General features: G+C 32.8%; 1 protein-coding gene across 1 annotated transcript; it reads right to left on the reverse strand.

Moving 5' to 3' along the window:
- Positions 1 to 443: 443 nt before the first annotated feature.
- On the reverse strand, positions 444 to 21,552 carry AQP (aquaporin). The gene is made up of 8 exons (XM_068761681.1): positions 21,411 to 21,552; positions 21,243 to 21,339; positions 9,582 to 9,765; positions 7,465 to 7,587; positions 6,534 to 6,685; positions 4,236 to 4,374; positions 2,479 to 2,580; positions 444 to 793 (listed from the first exon to the last, which is right to left on the reverse strand). Exons 2-8 carry the CDS (start codon positions 21,291 to 21,293, stop codon positions 570 to 572), a joined length of 975 nt encoding a protein of 324 aa, XP_068617782.1. The 5' UTR covers positions 21,294 to 21,339; positions 21,411 to 21,552; the 3' UTR covers positions 444 to 569.
- Positions 21,553 to 21,927: the final 375 nt, after the last annotated feature.

Genomic DNA, 21,927 nt, shown 5'->3' on the forward strand with positions numbered 1-21,927 from the left:
GACTCACTGCCACTTCCAGCGAGCAATTCTTCAAGCTACATTGGTTATCTTCTTTTACGTGATCTTGGTTCTTCTGCGTATTTCCTCATTTCTAATTTCTACATATTAAAATTTGTTATTGTTCAGTATCTGTCCTTACAAACTTTGTACAGCCAGAAGTATTTAGCCAATAGCATTCCAATAGAAAACAAAAATCATTAATGACAAATGAGCTGTTAATTCAATACATACAAGCTTTTACACCTTTAAGCGATCAACATGTATATTCGCTTCATTATTCTCCATTATTTTTCTATTTAATTTTTATTTTATTCTAGGCAAAATAAATTAAATGTGTAATAGAATAAATTTGTCTAATCTATGAAAGAAATAGATCGCGAACATTTATTCTTCTTTACACAGATAATAATAACGTAAAATAAATATAAATATTTGATGAAAAAGAAATAACAAGATATAATTAAAACTGTATCACAAAATCGATGTTCTTTAATTAATAAGTGGTTTTAACTTAACAACGAGGTGAACAAACTGACTAGCATCATTTTTTTCTTAACATAGAAGAAAAGTTAATCTTCTTTATCGTCCCAAATGCTGTCACCGTTGGCGACGGTGGTGCCTCTGACGAACTGCTGGATAGACGGTAGCTTGTAGAGGTAAACAGAGAGGATTGATCCGGCGCAGGCGCCGACCCAGTAGACCACAGCGTGCTCGAGAAGAGTATGACCATCGCAACCCGCTTTCAAGGAGGTAGCCAACACTGGATTGAAGTATCCACCAGAGTAATCAAATGCTAGAAGAAAAAAACAATATTTTATCACTAAGCCAATGTCACACATTTGCCGAAACGGATAAATGACAGTTGAGCAGCGATAGAATTTTATGTCGATGAACATATAAATTTTGTAGTATAAAATTGTCTATAATTTATAAATATTATCTTATAGTAAAAATAATACGAACAAAAATATGTAAGTAAGAAAAGGGCTAACATATATAGCTACGTCCGCTATGTAGCAGTCGTGCAATAAATCGCACCGTCCGCCAGCCCGCTGATAAATGCGCATGCGGCAAACAATGCGAATTATACAACTAACACCGTTAAATCACTCAACACGTGTTTCACCCTACCACGGGGCATCATCAATGTGAATTATGTATATTATATTTTATTTATATTATGTATATATTAATAATAATATATATATATATATACTCATTTCTTTGGTACCATAAGTGACTGGAAAATATCAAAGTATTTTCCTTTAGCCGAGTATCTGCTACGTAACGGATTCTAGGAAATAACAGCCACAAATTTGATTAAGACAATTTTCGTCAAATTGCGTAGCGCAGGACTGGTAATTACATATATGTTAATAAATTTACTGCAATTAAAAACATTAACAGTAACTATTATTTACCAAAATTTAACAAATCTATTTAAAATACTAATTATATTTTCTATTCATTATATCACTTCATAATAATTTAACTAAAAGGTCAAAACTGTTTAACTTAAAAATCAGTTTCATCGCCGCATTTAGGATCAATACTTTATCTAAATGATCGTTACAATTAAATATAAAAGAGCTCTCTGAACAACGAAGGATTAATACATTTTGAAGAGAAACCGGGGTGTCAGAAATTTTAAATATAAAATAGATCCTGATAAAAATCCTGCAAACAATAGATATTATAATTAGTTACCTGTCTATTTGTAAGAAACGAATTTTTAATGCATTTTCCGGGCTTAAAATTAATAAAAAACTAAACACAATGAAAATGAGTTCTAAAATTCCTTTGCATAACAAACGAAATGAGCCATAGTATTCATGCCTAATGTACATAAAATGTAGTAAATGATTTTTAGTGACAATATGAATCGCTATATGTGGGTCGAATTTAGCAAATTTTTAATATATACTGTTAGCGGTTTTTCAACAAGAATTTTGTTTTTCTTAATTAAATAAAAAGCAAATTATTCAAATTAAACCCTGTATTATAAATAGCAAGGCTGTCATTCTTTTTCCTGTAAATTTCTTTTAATTTAAGTTCATCCACTTGAATACGGTATCACAATGGACAAAATTAAAATTAATAAGAACTAAAAGGTATTCCTATCATTAATTTCAAAACTCGTAATGTCCGTTTATTAACTTTTTTTGTTTTAAATAATTAATATCAATTGGTAATTATTTAAAAATACAAACATGGTTATACTTACATAAAAACTCAAATATGTATTTATATAATTTTTTTTAAATCTACTGAATCTGTGAAGACTTTCAAAGTGTGGTAAATAATAAAAGATAAAATGTTAAATTTCGTAAAATCAAAGCACCATTTCGGTTTTTAATAAGCTCACTGTTATGTTGAAAACATTATCAAATCGTTCATATAAGTATTGTAACAAAAGGCGAACAAAGTTCTCGTTGATAAAACACTGTGATGTAAATGTGTTAATATACATTAATGTACCTTTTCCTAAATTTATTTTGCAAAAGATGGATACGCTCAGATCGGCATCGGCACTACTGTCCTGATAGCGATAAACATATACCTCGTGCCTTGCTACCACCCCTGCAACATGAACACGCGGGCCTGAGTTACCTCAGTGATTTAATGAACAAGTGTATTAGTAAGATGGGAGTTAGTCACCAAACCATTTTAAACCATCTGCAGAAGGCTGGATACAAAAAAAAGCTTGATGTTTGGGTGCCGCATGATTTGACGCAAAAAAACCATCTGGACCGAATCAACGCCTGCGATATGCTGCTGAAACGGAACGAACTCGACCCATTCTTGAAGCGGATGGTAATATCAAGCGAAAACGGTCGTGGTCGAAGGCCGGTGAATCGTCCCAAACAGTGGCCAAGCCGGGATTGACGGCCAGGAAGGTTTTGCTGTGTGTTTGGTGGGATTGGAAGGGAATCATCCACTATGAGCTGCTCCCATATGGCCAGACGCTTAATTCTACCATCTACTGCGAACAACTGGACCGCTTGAAGCAGGCGATCGACCAGAAGCGTCCAGAATTGGCCAACAGGAAGGGTGTAGTGTTCCATCAGGACAACGCCAGACCACATACTTCGTTGATGACTCGTCAGAAGCTACGGGAGCTCGGATGGGAGGTTTCATCACATCCACCATATAGCCCGGACATAGCGCCAAGTGATTACCACCTGTTCCTGTCCATGGCGAACGCCCTTGGTGGTGTAAAGTTGAACTCAAAAGAGGTTTGTGAAAAGTGTCTGTCCGAGTTCTTCGCAAATAAGGAGGGGGGCTTCTACGAGGGAGGTATTATGAAGTTTACAGATTATCGAACAAAACGGCGCATATTTGAACTAAATCCGATCACTGTAACACTTTTTATAAAGCATTGAATAAAGAGCAAAAAAGCGGAAGGGAGATATTTGACAACCTGTTAGATAGCTAAAAGGTTGGAAGCGACCGTCTTCCGAAGACCTTAGTAAAATCTTGTCCACTTCATAAAAAGTTATAAAAAGAAATAGTTAAATTGAAATATGTAATATTTCCAACATAAATTTATAAGTATTGTGGAAGTGATCACAAAAACAACCTTGAAAATCTGCTGTGGGCTCATAATAGGTCAGGGTGCGTTAGAAACGAGAGCTCAATCTTATTCCAATTTTTATCAAACTCTACTATCTCCCTCTCTTCTCATAACGTACACAAGAGATCAGTGTAAGTACCTAATTGAATAATAATTAAGATAAATAAATAAATATATTGCAATTGGTATACCAGGCATAAATTATATAAATACTACTCAATATACAAATTCTGCAATGAAAGCTGTATTGTGTTTTACAGCTACATGGAACTCAAAGCTCGCAGTTCCGAACTTCTCGAGCTTTAGCAACTATTTTATATTATAACATATAGTAAGGCTTTAATACAGGAACCACCCTGAGTGATTTTTAAAATAATTAATCAAACAGTTAAAAATGGAAAATGTATAATAAATAGTATTAACATTAGGCTGAATGCAAATTGCTTCCAAAAGGTCGTATTGGAAATCTATGGAGGCATATGTCCATCAGTGGACGCTTTATGGCTAAAATGAACAAATGAACTCAAGCTTGATATGTTATAATTAACGGTAAAGATCATGAGTGAAATAATTAAAGTTTGATGAAAAATATACAGTGTAAAATCAAGCAAAAAATAAAAAGAACTATATGCTAAGATAAATAGAGTTGAGATTAGGTTACCAGCGACAACGAGAGATGTCCCGATGAAAGAGTCGATGGCTGTAGCAAACCGTGGGTTCAAATCACCGAGTGACCTCGAGGCAAGCCGACACATACACGTGGCCACACCCTCCACTATGGCTCCGTAAACTACAGGAACCTAAAAACATAGTAATCATTTTTATATATATAGTATTAACTATGCCAAAAATCCATGATTTCGAAACACAGTAATCTAGGCGATTGATTCAATACAGACATAAGACGATAAAATGTTTTATTTATCAATACAATTTTATGTTTTGGTTTATGTATGGAACCATTGAAAATAAAATCGAGAAGTGTAATTCGGCTCGTGATATCGACGAGTGGTTTCATATTTATTTAATAAATAAATAATTTTACAAATATGTAATATAATTTTTGTGAAAATAAATTTCAAATAATGAACAATAATTTTTTTATCTCTATTCACATGCAGTTATTTTTTTAATAATCATTTTTATAGTAAAACCTTCTTAGAATCGAATATTTAAAATGAAATAGTTTAAAAATATAAACCTAATTAGGTTACACTAAGATATACTCTTACGAGATATTTGCTTTAAGGATCGTCTAAAAAAGTTTGAATCTTTTTGACATGGTCGCTTTGTTTAAGTAAATAATTTAACTGTCAGGGTTTTAAAATGATGGTTTTCTTAACCACTTAATTGGAGCCTTATTCTGGACACCACGAATCGGAAAACACGAAGGTTAAACGTTTACCCACAAGGTGATGATCATGACCTTGTCAAGATCACCAGAAGATGATGGATGTATATGCTTCACATCGGGCTTTTTAGAAATCTATAGCGAAGGCTTATATCCAGCTTACCGCTATAACGGTGATAATGATGACTACATCGACGAATTAAAAAATAAAAGCAAAATGTTGAAAATAAATTGAGTTTATATTATAAAAATTCTTAACAAATATATGTTAATAATATACATATTATATATGTTAAAGTTCGCGGACAACTCTGTTTCAGCTAACTTATTTTGACTAAGCTGTAACAGCCCGACAGTCTATAAACGTTAACTTCTAAAGAAAGAGAGAGAGTATATGTTAAAATAATTAAGAAACCTTTTTCGCAAATGTGCCCTAACGGACTCTAAACTTGCATTTAAAAAAATGCAGCTTTGTCTGGAAAGGACCCGTATTATATTGCACCAATAATTTAAATCGAATAGATATTTATATCGATCTTTGTTATTAGTGCATTTTTGGATTTCGTTAATATATCTTTTTGAACATTTATTAATAACAAAAAATATTTTTTTTTAATATTAACAAAAGTCATGCTTAAAACTAAAAATTACAAATTCTTATTAAAGGTTGACTTTCACTGCAAGCATGTTCCAACATAAGTATTCTTATTAAAAAGAATAATTGCTTATACGGCTAAAAACTTTAAAAGGGTGAATGCATAGCTCATTTGATGTTAGTTAATGTATTAATGTATGATATTTTATCATCATCGATCTTTCAGCCCATAGACGCCCCCTGCAAGGTACAGGGCTCCCCCAGAGATATCTATGGGAGGATATACCATAATCATCAAGGTTGCCAAACGTGATGGCTATCGCAGTATGATATTATGGTACACAGAGGTCCTGACCTGATGCCCATCTTCTAGACTTGTGTGTAAGCAGTGTAATTCAATATAATTAATGCAAAAAGTGTGAATAATATATGAGACTATATATGAACCCAAGACCTTCTATCGCAAGTATCTTTCCTCTATCGCTAGGTTACCACTGCCCGTTTTGTTATTACGACATTTTCAAATTAAACACAACAATGCAAATGTAGGTTTACAAGCAGAAAATGCCTATAATAGTCCACCATTGCACATAGTTTGAAGAGTAAATAAATCTATGTATAGCACTAGGCATAAATCTCTAGGCATTAATGCTAGTTTTAAATTTGTATGTTATCTGTTATGTTTGTCATATTTATCCAACTAGGTTTTGAAGACAATACATAACGTAATCATAAGATAGTGCAGAACTGAAGGCCTTAAAGTTCTGGAATCTAAACCACAGTCTAGCAAGTATAATATGTCCACGCACAAGAAGGACAGGAGTCTTGGTTAAAGTTGTCGAAAGACACCTGATGCAGGCCGCTTCCAACTTAGCCTTAATGGCAGTCTGTGGAGCAGATCTATATACAACAAAGGATATACTATGGCTGTAAAGATGATGATATGTTGAAAAAACCATGCAACAATTTTTCTTTTAGTATTACAAACATTCCAAAATTATATCGCAATTTACCTGCAAATCCGCCTTACACTCCTCAAAAGCTCTGTCTTTGTGCGTCTCCGAGATCTCCAAGGCCCAGTACATTTGAACATACTTAAAGATCATGAGACCGCCGGCCAGCTCAGCCCATGTTTTCAGTAAGGCTTTTCGTATATCGCCTTTACCTTTAATGTGAATTAAAATAATATTTATATCGTGTTTAAATTGCATATATATTTAAACGGTAAAGAAAATAGTAATGTCATTCATATATATGACATTATTCATAAATATATAAATAAATTATGTTCGATTTTTTTTTTGATATTTGTTAATTATCTGTCCACCCACCGCGCGTTTCGTGAAGTCAACGAATACCCCCTTAATTTTCGTAATGAAGAATTCGTAAAATCAAAAAAACTTGAATTTAGAGGGAAATTCTTATATGATAGAAAAATACCTTTTTAAAGAAATCCATCCCAACCACCTTTCAAGTGAAAATTGAATAATATGTTTTATAAAAGGATCATTTTTGTCAAATTTCAAGACTCTTAGCCGTATGATTCCTGAACTACCGTGAAGAGTCAGCACGTAGGAGTAAGTACATTTTTATAGAGATGGTATATAAGATCTAATAGATGTGGTATTCTTTTGTTTAAGGAACATCTCTCATCTGCATTCGATTACCAGTCCGATCTGACCCCGCGTACCAAGTACAATACATTATTTTAACGGCCACGTATCGCAGTAGTATATGTTATTTGCAATGTACTGCTTTATATATAGCTGTTGGTACACAGACGGACGTATATATTAGGGGGACCGGAAAGTAATGTCGTTTCTGTTGACATATTTTCCGGAAAAATCAATTGATTTTTACCGTTCTGGCATGGCAAGTTTAATGACCTTTTAAAGATGCTTAAACTGATTTAAATAGACAGTAAAAAATACTATATATACTTACCTTCAATCACGTCTTCTATATGTGTATATGGACATGCAGTGGCATCACCCCAGTTCAAAGACCACCATATCGTTAGAGCGAATAGGAAAATAGCATAAGTGGCAACACCAAAATTATCGGCAACTGAAATAGATTAAATATAAAAAAATGACAATCTCATATATAATTGAGTACTTTTCCCATTAATTGTTCTATGTTTACACATTTAAGCTATATTATTAAACATTTCTAAATTTATTTTTACAATACACTTACAGTTTATTATAATTTATAATTGACTAAATTCGATATATAAATGTATGAATATGGATGAAAATAAACACTCGTTTATTTTTAAAATTATGCTTGTCAAAATACTTTGTTATTACGTTGTTACTCAATTATGTTTTTAATACGATTAACTATTACCATTAAAATGCTGAGAAATTATGTCATTCTATTTTGCAATACATCACTTATATAAATTATATCAACCATAAACTTTGACTTGTAACAAAAAAAACTGAAAATCTTTGATGATAAGGAAGTCGCGTCAGACTGTAAAAAGACCATAAAATTAACGCTGTGATTATGATCTCGTCGCATGAAATGTACAGGATGATTGGTTACTGGTATAAAAGCTTTGAAGGGTTTACGTGTTCACATCTCCAAAGCTTATTTGATATCAATTAATGTATGGTACACCTTATCTAAAATTTTATGGCTTTAAAATTAATAACCATTAAAATTCCAATGTCATTTTTTTACGAAGATTTTTTTGAAGAACCGAATTTTTGATTTTTGAAACTCTTCACTTGATATTTTTTAAATGTTTGTGTACCTCACTTTTGATAGGTACTATCACCTCCGCTTGTGACAGAAAAAGATATAAAAGCCTTCTACGCCTATATAGGTATACTACAGTTAACTTAAACTTTTTTAAAAAAAATTCACAGTTTATTCACTTAACTGTCACTGACCTGGTTCAAAACCAAATAGTTAAAACACTAACGGTTTAGATCTGATCAGTACGTAATTTGGGCTCCCTATGATAGCGACAATGATTTTATGAAATTGTTGCTTCTCCCGGAAGCCTTCTAATAAATAATAACGACAATCTGATGATCATGAACTGATGCAATTGTTTTGGCTAAAATATCACAAAGGTTACGTGAATTTAAATAAACGTTTTTAAGCCTATTATATAACTACATACTTTATTATTTTGACGACTCGTATCAATTATTTTTGACAAAAAACTATGTCTAAAAATTTTGTTATGTTTGTTTCGGATATATACACGCTAATTGCTTGACTTGACCTCTCCCAAAGATATCTATGAGGAATGTACCATTATCACGCTCAGCAGGCGTGTTGATGATCGCAGTATGGTCGTACCTCACGCAGTGGACCTGACTTGAACGAATGCCCGTCTTCTAGGGTTGTTTTCTAAACAGTAGCAATCTTATATAATTAATGCATAGTGTGAATTATACATAACATTGTATCTATGGAATCGAATCCGTGACCTACGATCGTAAATTCCAATCCTCTATCGCTTGGCTAACACTGCTCGTTTTGTTATTGTAATATTGTTAAAATTAAAGTTAGAAAAGGACCAATATTTAGCCACCGCCAAATTACTCAATACGAGATTCATTCCTTCACGGGGCATCTTCAGGAGTTATGTTACTCCGATTAATGATAAACACAGAGTGAGCTCAGTCCGTTGCCGCTTGTTATTTATGTGCCATGCGGTTGTGTCATTCGCATTGTTTGCCGCATACGCATTTATCAGCGGGCTGGCGGGCGGTGCACTTTGTTGCACGACTACCACTGCATGTGTGGAAGTAGCTATATGCTAACTAAGGATGGACTTCCGCAAGGTAACGCCTGATTCCATTAAATAGTTAAAATTAAACACAACAATGCAAATGTAGGTTGATTGCCAGAGAATGCCTTTGAAGTAATAAGTTGGCAATTATAGTGTAAAAAGAGTAAATAAATTTATGCACGGATCTAACCACGACATTAATATTAGTCTTCAACTTGTATGTTATGTGTTGTTAGCCATACTTGTATCGTTCAAATGATGTAAAATCATTGCAACTAAACAGCAACCGATCGTGCATCCTCACCAATGATTAGTTCAAAACAACAGCCGCATAGTTCCGCAGCGGCTATCGCCTCCTCAAAGAGAAGTTTCACAAAGGGATCCTTCACGAGTTTCTGGGTTGCCCGCCGCGCGCAGTGTGCTAGCAACGACGTGAGTAGTATAAACAGCGTGGACACCACCAACGGCGCGAACGTCACTTTGTTTATCTGAAAATTAAAAAAAAATATTTCGTGCATTCCAAATTTAAAATCGATTTTTTATGTAAAACTATGAATTTTTTTTTCTTAAGTCGTCAGTTCAACTATAGTCCTCCAATTTATTTTGCTTTTAAAATACATTAATTATGACACTATTAAATTCTTATTATAACGCAGTCTATCTTAATATCAGAAGTTCTTGTTTGTGCTACCATCGATTCGTAATAATGTTTAATAAATTAGGTCAGGTACACATTTATATTAATCATTTTTACGAAATTTGAGACCGTTAGAAATAAAAAAGTTAAGGGAATATTGATAATTATTAATAAAAAAACGACAAGGACTTTCGCTTTACACAGAAAGAAAACTGACAGCCGGCGCCGATCTGCCAGCGCTCATCGGAACCAGCCAGCGCGAGTAACCTGCACTGGTAACACAGGCGCCAATTTTCTATACAAAGCCCAAAACCAGCGCCGAGAAGTTTGATGCTTGTCGGCACTGGTTTTGTGCTTTGTAAGAGCTGGAAGATCGACGCTGCCAGCTTTCTTTCTGTAAACGGCTTTAGGGATTAAACCATAATGTGACGTTACGGATATACACTTAATGGTAAGCTTAACATAACTTAAATATTAGTGAGACCGGAAAGTAATGTCGTTTCTGTCGACATATTTTACAGAAACACCGATTGATTTTTACCGCTCCGGCATTGAAAATTTGTATACTAGATGGTAAAAGGTTGTTGATAATGATCGTGAATATATTGTTGATTAGAAATAAAAACTTGTTAAAAATGTAGTCGTGTGAATTTAACTTAAGAAAGCGACATTACTTTCCGGTATACTAGTTTTAACCACAAAAATTGAAATATAAAACACGGTGCTCATGTTACTTTACCACGTGTAAATACTTAACTGTATTAATAAAGACAAGTTTGTTAGAAACTCAAAGGGACTTGCAAACAGAACCCAGTGATTTCGTATTGAAACTATTATAATATATTAAAGGATATACATGCAAACACCTCTCTGTTCTTGCACTTCGCGAAGTGCAAATTTATCCTACATTAGTACAGACCACCTCACCGCACAGCGCGACGAATTATCAAATCCAGTTTCAGTGGCAGCGGAAATGTTTACACGGAACGCCGGCACTGTAAGCGGTATATATCAAAAGGAAAAACATACGTTGTCTAACTAGCTTCTGAACCGATTGGAATATTACCAAGGACTTGCGCAGCATAAGGTTTCCACCCATAAGATCAAGATCATAAGATTGACAAGATCAAAGAAGCCCCACAAACCAGTTGGTCTCTGGGGTGTAAAACTTTTGGACTGGAGACCAAAGATCTGCAACCGCAAGCTAGTAAGGTTGTCGGAAGACACTGGATTGAGGTCTTTTCAAATTTGGAACCGCCAAAGGAAATAGGAAAGGCCTATGTCCTGATGTGACCGGCCTTACGGCTGAAATAATAACGATAAGGCACTGAGATAGTCTTGCACTATTCCCACAATTGGACACTTGGTTACATTCCACGGAACGGTATAGAAATAAACAATAATCAGGTAATTATATTCCTAACCATATTGTCCCGATACATGCACTGTTAACAATTATTGAACTGTCGTGTTCGAATTGAAAAAAGAATATATATAACAGGGGTGGTCAAACTGGGGCCCGCAAGCCACATGTGGCATTTTGAACGATTTATAGTCGAATTATTACAATATTTAAATTTATATTACCTATGTCAGCTCCTGGGTAATCCAAACAAATTACTGGTGTCAATATTTATTATTTCACCATAAAATTAGCGAAATCCAAACATCGATCATAATTAACTAACCGATATCTTAAGTATTGTTAGGAGTGCTGTCATATACGCGATCCATTATATCTAACTTCAAGACAAATATTTTATACTTTTGTCATATAATTTTAATAAATATAATTTTTGTAAAAAATATTCGCTATTAAATGCGTAGTAAATTGCGGCTCGTGGAAAATTTCAAATTTCGAACAATGGCTTGGCCACCCCTGATATAGAACTTATTCCAGAGTTCTTCATTTATTTATTTAATGACTTAATAATAAACAAATAATACTTGTATAATAAGCTTTATGTTTTGTTTTCATTTACACTTCAATACTTCAACAATAACACACCAATAACATGTTCACTGTACCAATATTAAAGAATGTTTATTTTATTCCTCTCTTTTTAATGCCGCGAGTATATATTATTAGTTTTTTTTACTTTGATTATTATAAATATGTCCTTCTTAGTCTAACTTACACTAGTTCTTTTTATTTTAAATGTATTACATGGACTACTAGTATATTACAATTATAATGTGATGCAAGCCGCTTTCAATTGGTCATATTTAAAATTTATATAGGAGACCTATCTAAAGCAGTGAATATCCTTCAGCTGAAACGATGCTAAAAAATAAAAACATAATGTGATAATGTTTGCATTTGTATGTTTGTATGTAATTTTTGATAGTACATGATATTTTTTTTTGTTTAATTACATCCCGATACGCCTTGTTTATGCTTTTTATTAACGTCATATAATAGGGGAAACAAAAGTGTTGTTTTTACTACATTTTTTTCAGTAAATGAAACAAAATTAGCCGGATCGATCCCACAATATCGACTATATATTTTCAATTAATTATACATGTAGATTATCAATATCCTTTAAGAATAAAATATTTATAAAATCTAAACGACTATTATGTATATCAGTTTCCATATTTATTTATTTAATCTTTATATAACATCAGCAGGACGTTAAAAGGAAACAAATGAAGTAGGCGACAATGAAGTATAAATGGGCGGTCTTATCACAAACTTTAATATCTTCTCGACAACTATTGAATGAAATTTCTAAATAAAAAAATATAGAAAATCGTCAATTTTAACTTAAACATTATTAAAATTACCGTCACATAAGAATAATAAAATTAAACCTATTTAGAAAATTAAAGTTATACAAAAGCTTCAAATATCTACGCCTTAACTATTTTAATTTTCTATCTTATTTTTCCTAAAACAGTATTGTCTAATGCTGCGTGCTAGTGCAGTGTTATTTCAAATGTAATTTACTCTACAGATTGTACTTAGTATAATGTTTATTTAACAGTTGATTTTGCAGTAAAATATTTGGTAGACTTACTTAGACTTAAGACCGGCAACATAGTTTAGTTCGATTGAAGTCGCTAAATGCAGCTGGCTTAAGACTCGTTATTGTGGCGATCTTTGACTCTCCCAAATATCTATGCCTTGAGGTAGGCTTCTATTGGTTGATATGATAAAGATGATGACAATAAATCACTCTGTGTTTGGCACTAATCGGTGTAACATAACTCCTAAAGATGCCCCGTGGAGGGGTGAAACACGTGTTGAGTAATTTGGCGGTGGCGATTGTGTGATTCGCATTGTTTGCCGCATACGCATTTTTCAGCGGGCTGGCGGGCGGTGCATTTGTTGCACGACTACCACTGCATGTGCGGAAGTGGTTAAATATTGGTCCTTTTCTTACTGATGATGATAAACTCCATAATCATTTCACTCAATTATGTCAACCTTTAAATGCAGTTAATATTACAAAGGTAGGATTTACACCCGTATGTTCTTATGTAGATTGAGGTACCGCAATATGGACGTGTAGATCAATTGCTTCTGCATACGTTGTGCTATTCCTGCTTGTAATAGCTGTGGCCTTTCGCGCTGTGCATTCCAATTTGATTTAGATTTAAACCACCGCACTCAATCTATTCACCTGTATTAATTTAGCTTTGTATTCCCATTTCAAATCTAAACCTAACCTATATATATATGTATATACAGTAGTACGGTAATGTACTTCGATTTGAAGGTACCATAGAGAGATGTATCTTGTAAGTAGATTTTAGGATAGAGATATCAAATGTATATGTTAATGACATACCTTCGAAATATCAATGAGAGCTCAATTTTTTGTTTATGTTTTTGAAATTATTAAAACACTATATAGGATAATTCTCGGTATAGTTGTAAAATTTATGAAGCATTAAATATTTATAGCATATTTCCTGTCAATTAATGTTTAGAACAAACTATTCAAAATTTTGGTTTGGTTTTGAGTAATATACTGAGAAAATGCGGTTTCAAAATTCGGATACATATTAAATTTAATTATTATTTTATTTTATTTAATGTTCTTTTTTGTACACGCTAGAAAATATTTAAATACACTCGCGTGCATCCGAATCGACTCACCTCCACAAAATGCATAAATGGTGTAGTATATTATTAAAGAATAAAAAATTAAAACGCACTTATTACCTATTTTGTATGGGTGAGTCGATTCGACAGAACGTGAGTGTAATTACATAATAATAAAACAAGTCCAATGTGCGATCTTATCAGAGGCAATCTCTTTCAGACAACCATAGTATGGAAAAAGTAGAAGTATAAATAAGAAAAGGACCAATATTTAGCCACTTCCGCACATGCAGTGGTAGTCGTGCAATAAAATGCACCGCCCGCCAGCCCGCTGATAAATGCGTATGCGGCAAACAATGCGAATCACACAACCGCCACCGCCAAATTACTCAACACGTGTTTCACCCCTCCACGGGGCATCTTCAGGAGTTATGTTACACCGATTAGTGCCAAACACAGAGTCCTTGACTTGACTCTGTGTTGCATGACTACCACTGCATGTGCGAAAGTGGCTAAATATTGGTCCTTTTCTTACTTAGGATGAACTTCCGCGAGGTAACGCCTGATTCCATTAAATATAGAAGTATAAATAACGGGTAGTCAACGTGTACAAAATATACTTATATACAAACATACACACGTACTTAAACATATTTACTATCAGTTCAAGCAGACTTTTTTGATCTGTCGCATTCCAATAGAGTTCCAGAAAGATCACTTTATACAAAGTGATTGGTAATGGTGTAAATGCTACAAAACTCTTTGCTCAAATATGAGATTTCATTCATCGCTATAATAAATCATACTGTGTATAAATTTAATACATCAGGAGGGCCGGAAAATAATGTCGCTTTCTTAAGTTAAATTCACACGACTACATTTTTAACAAGTTTTTATTTCAAATCAACAATATATTCACCTTCGTTATCAACAACCTTTTGGTATCTAGTACTCAAAATGTTCAATGCCGGAGCGGTAAAAATCAATAATTTTTTATAATCAATGACATATTTTACACAAAAACCTGTAAAATACGTAGAGAGAAACAACATTACTTTTCTGTCCCCCTCATATATTTTTCAGTGTCAAAAAAGTTGTTTAGTTTATATAAAGTAAGAATAGGATAGGTAATAGATTAAGTGAAAAGAAGAGAGATGGAGTTACATTTTAGTACTAACGGATTCAGTTGGCACCTCACAAATTACTAATGCATAAAACAGTCGTCAATCCGTCGGGAAATCAAACAGAATCGAATGCTGAGAATGGCCGCTCGTTTGTCCATTCCATAAATTTATACGTCGGTATTGTGATTTCGTATAAAAACATATTCCATAGCACGTTGTGGTTTTGATAAGTCTCTTATATAATGCCATTCAAACAAATTCAATCATACACAAGTAACTTTAAACATGGCTATCGCTCTTATAACACGATTTTGTTCATTGCGTCTAACAAAAATCAAGGGGTCTTTCAGATCTCCTAAAGTATTGAACGTGTTAAAACTCTAAAGAAGTCAATGTATAACTCATTCGCTGTGAATTATAAATTACAGTACGTTCTAGGTACGTACGTACTTACCCATAATAGATACTATTAGAAATAATAAACATCATAATAAAAATAGTTAAGAAAAAAATGTTTTCATAATTCTAATTACTACATATTAAAATTAATTATTATTTACCACCTACCCTTGCAGACTTTATACTATCAAAATTTATTGACCTACGGTATTAGAATAAAAAATATAGTCACAAATTCGAACAGGTAACTTTACTTAGAATTATTAGAAATATGTATAAAATCTTTGAAGTTATTTGCTATAACCAAATACTTAGTGAAAGAAACATTATTCTGGTTTAAAATGTAATACTACACAAGATGTTAAATGAAGGGCTACGCTTTTCGGTGGTTTCCAATATAACAATCATTGTTCCAGCCCATAGACGCCCACTACATGACATAAATCCACATCCCACAAATATCTACGAGGAGGTTTACCATAATTTTTTTTCCTTAATTGGCCACCGTTATTGGGAGCCTCTCGTACCCCCTATCTGGTGTGGGACAGGGACTTTTTGTTTACATTTATTTTTTTCACATACATGTTTATTATTTTTTTTCTCTTGTTTCATACTTCATATTATCTGTCGTTCATTTCTTTCTTTCCACAATTCCACTGTCTTTCTCTTTCGCTCTGTATCGCCTTTCATTCATTCCTCATTACTTTAACATTTTCTTATATTCTATATCACATTTTTTAATTATATTCTATTATTATTCTATTATATATCACATTACTTTTTTGCTTTTATTTTATCTTTGTGTTATTTGTTTACAATTTTTCACTTTTTGTCTTTATTTTTATTTATTGCTTTTCCTATAATTTTTTTACAGAGGTGAATGAACTCTTTTTTAGTTTTTTCGTCGAAAATCAGGGAGGCTATTGATTCCTCCCTGATTTTACCATAATAGCCATGCCTGGTTGGCAGGTTTGTGATCGCAGTATATGTTACCTATAGGACGCTGCCATCGCAAACTTATTTGCGGGCAGTGGCGATCATATACAAGATTGACATAGTGTGAATAACAAATAAGGCTTTATCCCGTGAATATAGCCTGCGACCTTCAATCGCAAGTCTCAATCCTCTACCGCTAGGCTATAACTGCTCATATAACGATATTCAGGCAATATAAACTTACGACTTTTTATTTTTAAGTTGTATGCCGTTTACTAATTGCTAGCTTCTACTTAAAGCGACAGAGCGTGGAATACTGACAGCGCTTAGCATGTATCTCAGTACTAAGCTAGAGGTCATATTACATTATAATTTCTATTGGACTTGGGCTCACTCGGGTATTTAACATTATATTTTGAGTCTAACACAGAGTAAATTAAAATAGCTTGAACCTAGGAATTATAATAATTAAATGTAAATATCCAATGAAGGACGTCAAACGAATCCTTAAAAAGAATCTTTAAGATTTATTTTAAAAAATATCATGTACCATCCTCGCAGTGTGTACGAAATACATAAATGATATAATTAATCATTATTTACTACTAAGGTATTGATAAATTATTCCATCAGTGAATAAAACAGGCATTAAAAATGTGTTATTGGTTATGCTTATTATGCTTGCTACCTGAGATCCTTCGGCCTCGAAGGCTTTCGTTTGCACGAGCGATAAGCCCCGTCAGTCCATTCAGGCGAGCAATACGAGCTAAGTCGACCTTGGTTCTTCTGAGGGTCTCTTAATTTTCGGTCTCACCGCGAAGTTCAGGGCATAGCCTTCTATAGGTCCGAGTGACCTTGAGCATTGGATTGCGAATGTCTAATTACTTTTAACAGTACAAAGTCTATCAAGATAGACAATTGTAAATTATGTATAAATATATATATATATATATATATATATATATATATATATATATATATATATATATATATATACTAGCTGATCCCGCAAACGTTGTTTTGCAAAAAAAAATAAAGTTTTTAATTAACAAATGTAAGATAAGGGTTGATCGTAGAGGGGTGAAAATTTAGGTTTGTATGTATTTTTGTATGCTGTATCATAATAAAATAAAAACCAAAAAAATTGTCTAAAAAATTAAAAATAAAATTTAGGGGTGGACCACCCTTATCACTTAGGGGTATGGAAAATAGATAGTAGCCGATTCTCAGACATACTGAATACGCATGTAAAATTTGGTAAAAATCGGTCAAGCCGTTTCGGAGGAGTTCAAGTTCGAACACCGTGACACGAGAATTTTATATATTAGATATAGTCATAATTACGGTTTTTGGAAGTAATATCATAAATTTACTGTATTGTAATTATTTGCTATTGTAATCCGTTCTTATTTCAAATTAGATATAACCTTACTCAACAACTGTCAGATAATTCGTAGAAATAATTACGTACGTTTGAACGTTTCGAATCTTGTAGGAACTTCCCTTTCATTTGTATTCGTGATATACGCTTCTGTGTCGGTCACTCGGCATTGGGGCATATTGGCTGCCTTTATCTCCAACGTGTCGCCATACAACAATAGTATTCTGGACTATACCTTACAAACTGTCGTCGTACACATGGCTAGATTATTGAACGCATCTGCCTTACCAATAGTTCTAGGATATTCTCGAACATTCTCCGAAGATCAAGATATGTATATTTTAAAGTATAAATCAAATATACAGATCACATATACATGTAAACTTATGTGTGTTTTATTATATGCCATATTGATGGTCTCAAATAATCTTATTAATGAAGAAATAGCAAATAAAATAAAATAAGCACTAGTAGTTAAACGGCAGAGGGCTGTTAAGAGCTCGTTCAGCCACTTCGAGCTTACAATACGGGGATCGCCAATACCGGAATTCCGAATGATTATTTTCCGGTATTAAAAACCGGTATTTATGTAAAAATACCGGTATTTCGTTATTACATTAGTTGATGAAAATAGAATTTATACAAAATAAAAATCCAATTTAAGATAATAATTAGTTACAAGATTTTTTTTAAGATATACAACCAATTTCATTGTATCAAAATCTATATCAGGCACATTTATTACACCAACAGAGCAACGGTGTCATTACTATAAAGCAATTTTTTATGTTTTTCATCTACTGCCCAATAAATAGATCTCGATTATACAAATACATAAAGTATGTAACACTAAAATTATTAAATAATTTAGATTGGATTGTTCCATTTTGCAAATCAGCGGTAGTGTTTACTAGTAAAAATTTAACAATTGATTGTTTTTTTTTTTTAAGAGCATACTTTAATAAACAAAACGCAAGTTATTAATATTATTTCATAAAGACCTTCAATTGAATTATAATTTTTGCTTCTTTGATTATGTAACACCATACAAGCCATATGTAAAATGTAACGTAGAATTTAATATTGGATTTCATACATTATTTGTTAACAAACATGTCAATATAGCCACTGAGGTAAGTAAAAATATAACTTGTTATTTTTTATTAATATACCGGTTTTAATACCGGTATCCCGGTATTTCAAATTGCAAATATCAAATACCGGTATTAAGATTTTAGTTCGGTATTGTAAACGCTACAGCCACTGTTACAAGAAGTTATCTAGTTAGCGTGTTGAGAGTTGAAACGGAGGAATTTGTGTTACAAAATTCTATGTGAGATCGCGATGGTATGGACTTTAAATTGAAAGCTTTCTTCGTCGTCATCTTTAACCATAAAAGGCTAAACTTCGTTTCATAACAAATTGCTTGCTATCCAAATTTTTAAAATACATTTTTATGTGTGCTCTATTTGGTACTAAAGAATTTAAATGATACTTTTAGATATACACCTACCTTTTATATGGTCTTTACAATTAACTTCTTCTGAATTATTATACACATAAAAATATATTATTAACTACAAAAATTATTGTTTTGATGACCAACCATTTTTAGCTTAACTAACATTATACAGTAACTTATTGTAATGGAACACAACTTTTTGTTTGTGTAATAAAAAAATATTGAGGTTTAACTATATATATATATATATATATATCTTGTCATTTCAACCCATAGACGTCCAATGCAAGGCATAGAAAAGATATCTATGAGTGGATATACCATAATCGCCACACCAAACCACACGCGGGTTGGCAATCGCAAACATATACACATATATATATATATATATATATATATATACATATATGTTTGAATTATATAAAATTGTATCTCTAGAATCAAACCCGCGACCTATGACCGCAAGTCTCAGTCCTCTACCGCTAGAACTTCACCATTCACAATGCACTTGGCATCTTAGACGATTATATTATCATTAAATGTAACATATATTTGAAATTAAATTTTACAAAATTTCTCTTGTTTTTATAAAAAAATCAATTTTAATAAATTTTCTTCACATTAGAGTAAAAATAACAAAAAATAAATAAATTAATAAATAATATATAACTGTTATACTTATTTGCAAAATGTACAACTTCTACGATCACCTCGTTACACGGCTAAATTTGTTCTAATGTGTTTTTCAATGAGAACTGCTGCCTCTAAAAATATATTCAGATCCGTCACAACTGAAAGCGTCAATGTAAATACACATGCAATGACGTATTCGTTTTAATTCTATTTATTATTTCACTAACCCACACATATATCCAAAAATAATATCCTTATGACTTTTAAAAGTGAGAGTTACAAAGGTACGTTTATCTTTATTCGAACAAATAGTGGATTCCAGAAATATTTATTTAAAGACAGAGAAAAAAATATTTTAAAATATTTTTTATTTATTAACAATTTATTGTACACTAGAACTATATAAAAATCGAAATGAAAATGTTACAAAATAACATTGATAAATAACTAAAAAACAGAAAAAAAATATACACAAGTGGCAGTCTTATCACTCGAGTCAATCTCTACTAGACAACCTTTGGATGGAGATAATGAGGAATATTAAGTTTAATAACAAATATGTATATATAGATCTCGATATATATTAGAATCGGATCGGAAGGCAACGACCTGCATCCAGTGTCTTCCGAAGACTAAATAACAACATATTCTGTCTGAAAACTCTACTCCAGAACTTCAAGGTCGGCCAGTTCTGGATCCTGTTACCTGTCCACAGGAACTTCAAATTGCAAATCCACTATGTCGGTTAATTTGTTTCATCTACGGAACCCATCATACCTGATTTAATCTCGTAAAGAATACAATGGTGTAGCCCTCTCCATTGCGCATTAATTGACTTTGAGCTTGCCCATGGCTCCTTCAATCTTAGTTCCCAAATATGTTTAGGATAATCGCTCTTTGCGCTTTATAACTATAATTGTATATGCCACTAAGATGATCTTTAAACTACCGCCACAAAAAATCTCTACTATTTGGCAATTAGTCAGGTTACCATCTCTGCTACTCCAAATAATTTAGATGGATTGTCGTATTGTCAATATGAGTTATAATTATTAATACAAGCTAAACACTTCACAACATTTATTTTAGTTTGTTGCTATTAGGAATGTTAGAGGTTACTTCGTCATTAATACGCAATTATAAAAGAAATTCTGAATAAAGATCAAGCATTTAATCATCGCCACCATCTCCAAGATGTTCCTCCTGAATTCTCCGAAAGAATCAGTTGGAAGCGACCAGCATCTAGTGTCTTCTTTCGAATGAAACATTTACGTAATGCTTAATGAAATCGAAATGTCCGTGACCCACAAATTTAGCTGAAGACGAATATAAAGCTTACCTTAATCACTACTTTGAGAAACACACCCAGTACGTCAATAGTGAACTTCATTATGTCTTCTAGTTCTCATAAATAATCACTAATTTCACATCACATACTGCAAACAAACATTCCCGTGTTTACATAATATATTGGTATGATAAATTTTTTAACAATGTTAAATCTTACCATGCTAGCCGTTAGGTATAAGCGGGTTATTTAAAATTTGCCAGGTCGAAGACGCGTTCGGAAAAATCGTCGAGAAAATATAATATGTACTACGTTTGAATATTGTTGTGAGGCGGACGGTTGTGCGCGGACGCATCGTGGACCGAGGTCGATCTTAATTTAGACGAACCGAACAGAACTAAGCGACGTCTGAACCCAAAGTACGGTTATATACCGTGCAATTTGATTCTAAACGCATGGTAAACCAATGTGGCGGACATATGCGATGATATTTTCATATTGAGACATGCATTGTTGCTAATTTCGTACAATGCATGGGCCGGCAGGCAAAGATTATACAGTCTGGAAGTTAGTTCAATACATCATTTCGCCTCGTTTTAAAATAAATATTTTAGGAACCTGATTATTAAAAATTGTTGAGAGTATACGAAAATTTCTTAGTTATTAAAGTTTAGATATAAGCTAGCATAATTACAACCAGGGCTGTGTATGCCTATAATAAACTAACATATTTAAT

Source organism: Battus philenor, unplaced genomic scaffold (assembly GCF_028537555.1).
Source record: "Battus philenor isolate CCGP_79_NKW_IND1 unplaced genomic scaffold, ilBatPhil1.0.hap1 SCAF_15, whole genome shotgun sequence".
NCBI classification, from domain to species: domain Eukaryota; kingdom Metazoa; phylum Arthropoda; class Insecta; order Lepidoptera; family Papilionidae; genus Battus; species Battus philenor.

Bases quoted from the DNA above. Each gene is read 5' to 3' on its own strand.
- AQP (XM_068761681.1), bottom strand. From the start codon at position 21,293: ATGAAGTTCACTATTGACGTACTGGGTGTGTTTCTCAAAGTAGTGATT. The intron at 2,581-4,235 runs GTAACCTAATCT...TTCATGTTGCAG, and splicing joins GACATCTCTCGTTGTCGCTG to GGGTGGTAGCAAGGCACGAG. The intron at 794-2,478 runs GTACATTAATGT...TTTTTCTTCTAG, and splicing joins CAAAATAAATTTAGGAAAAG to CATTTGATTACTCTGGTGGA.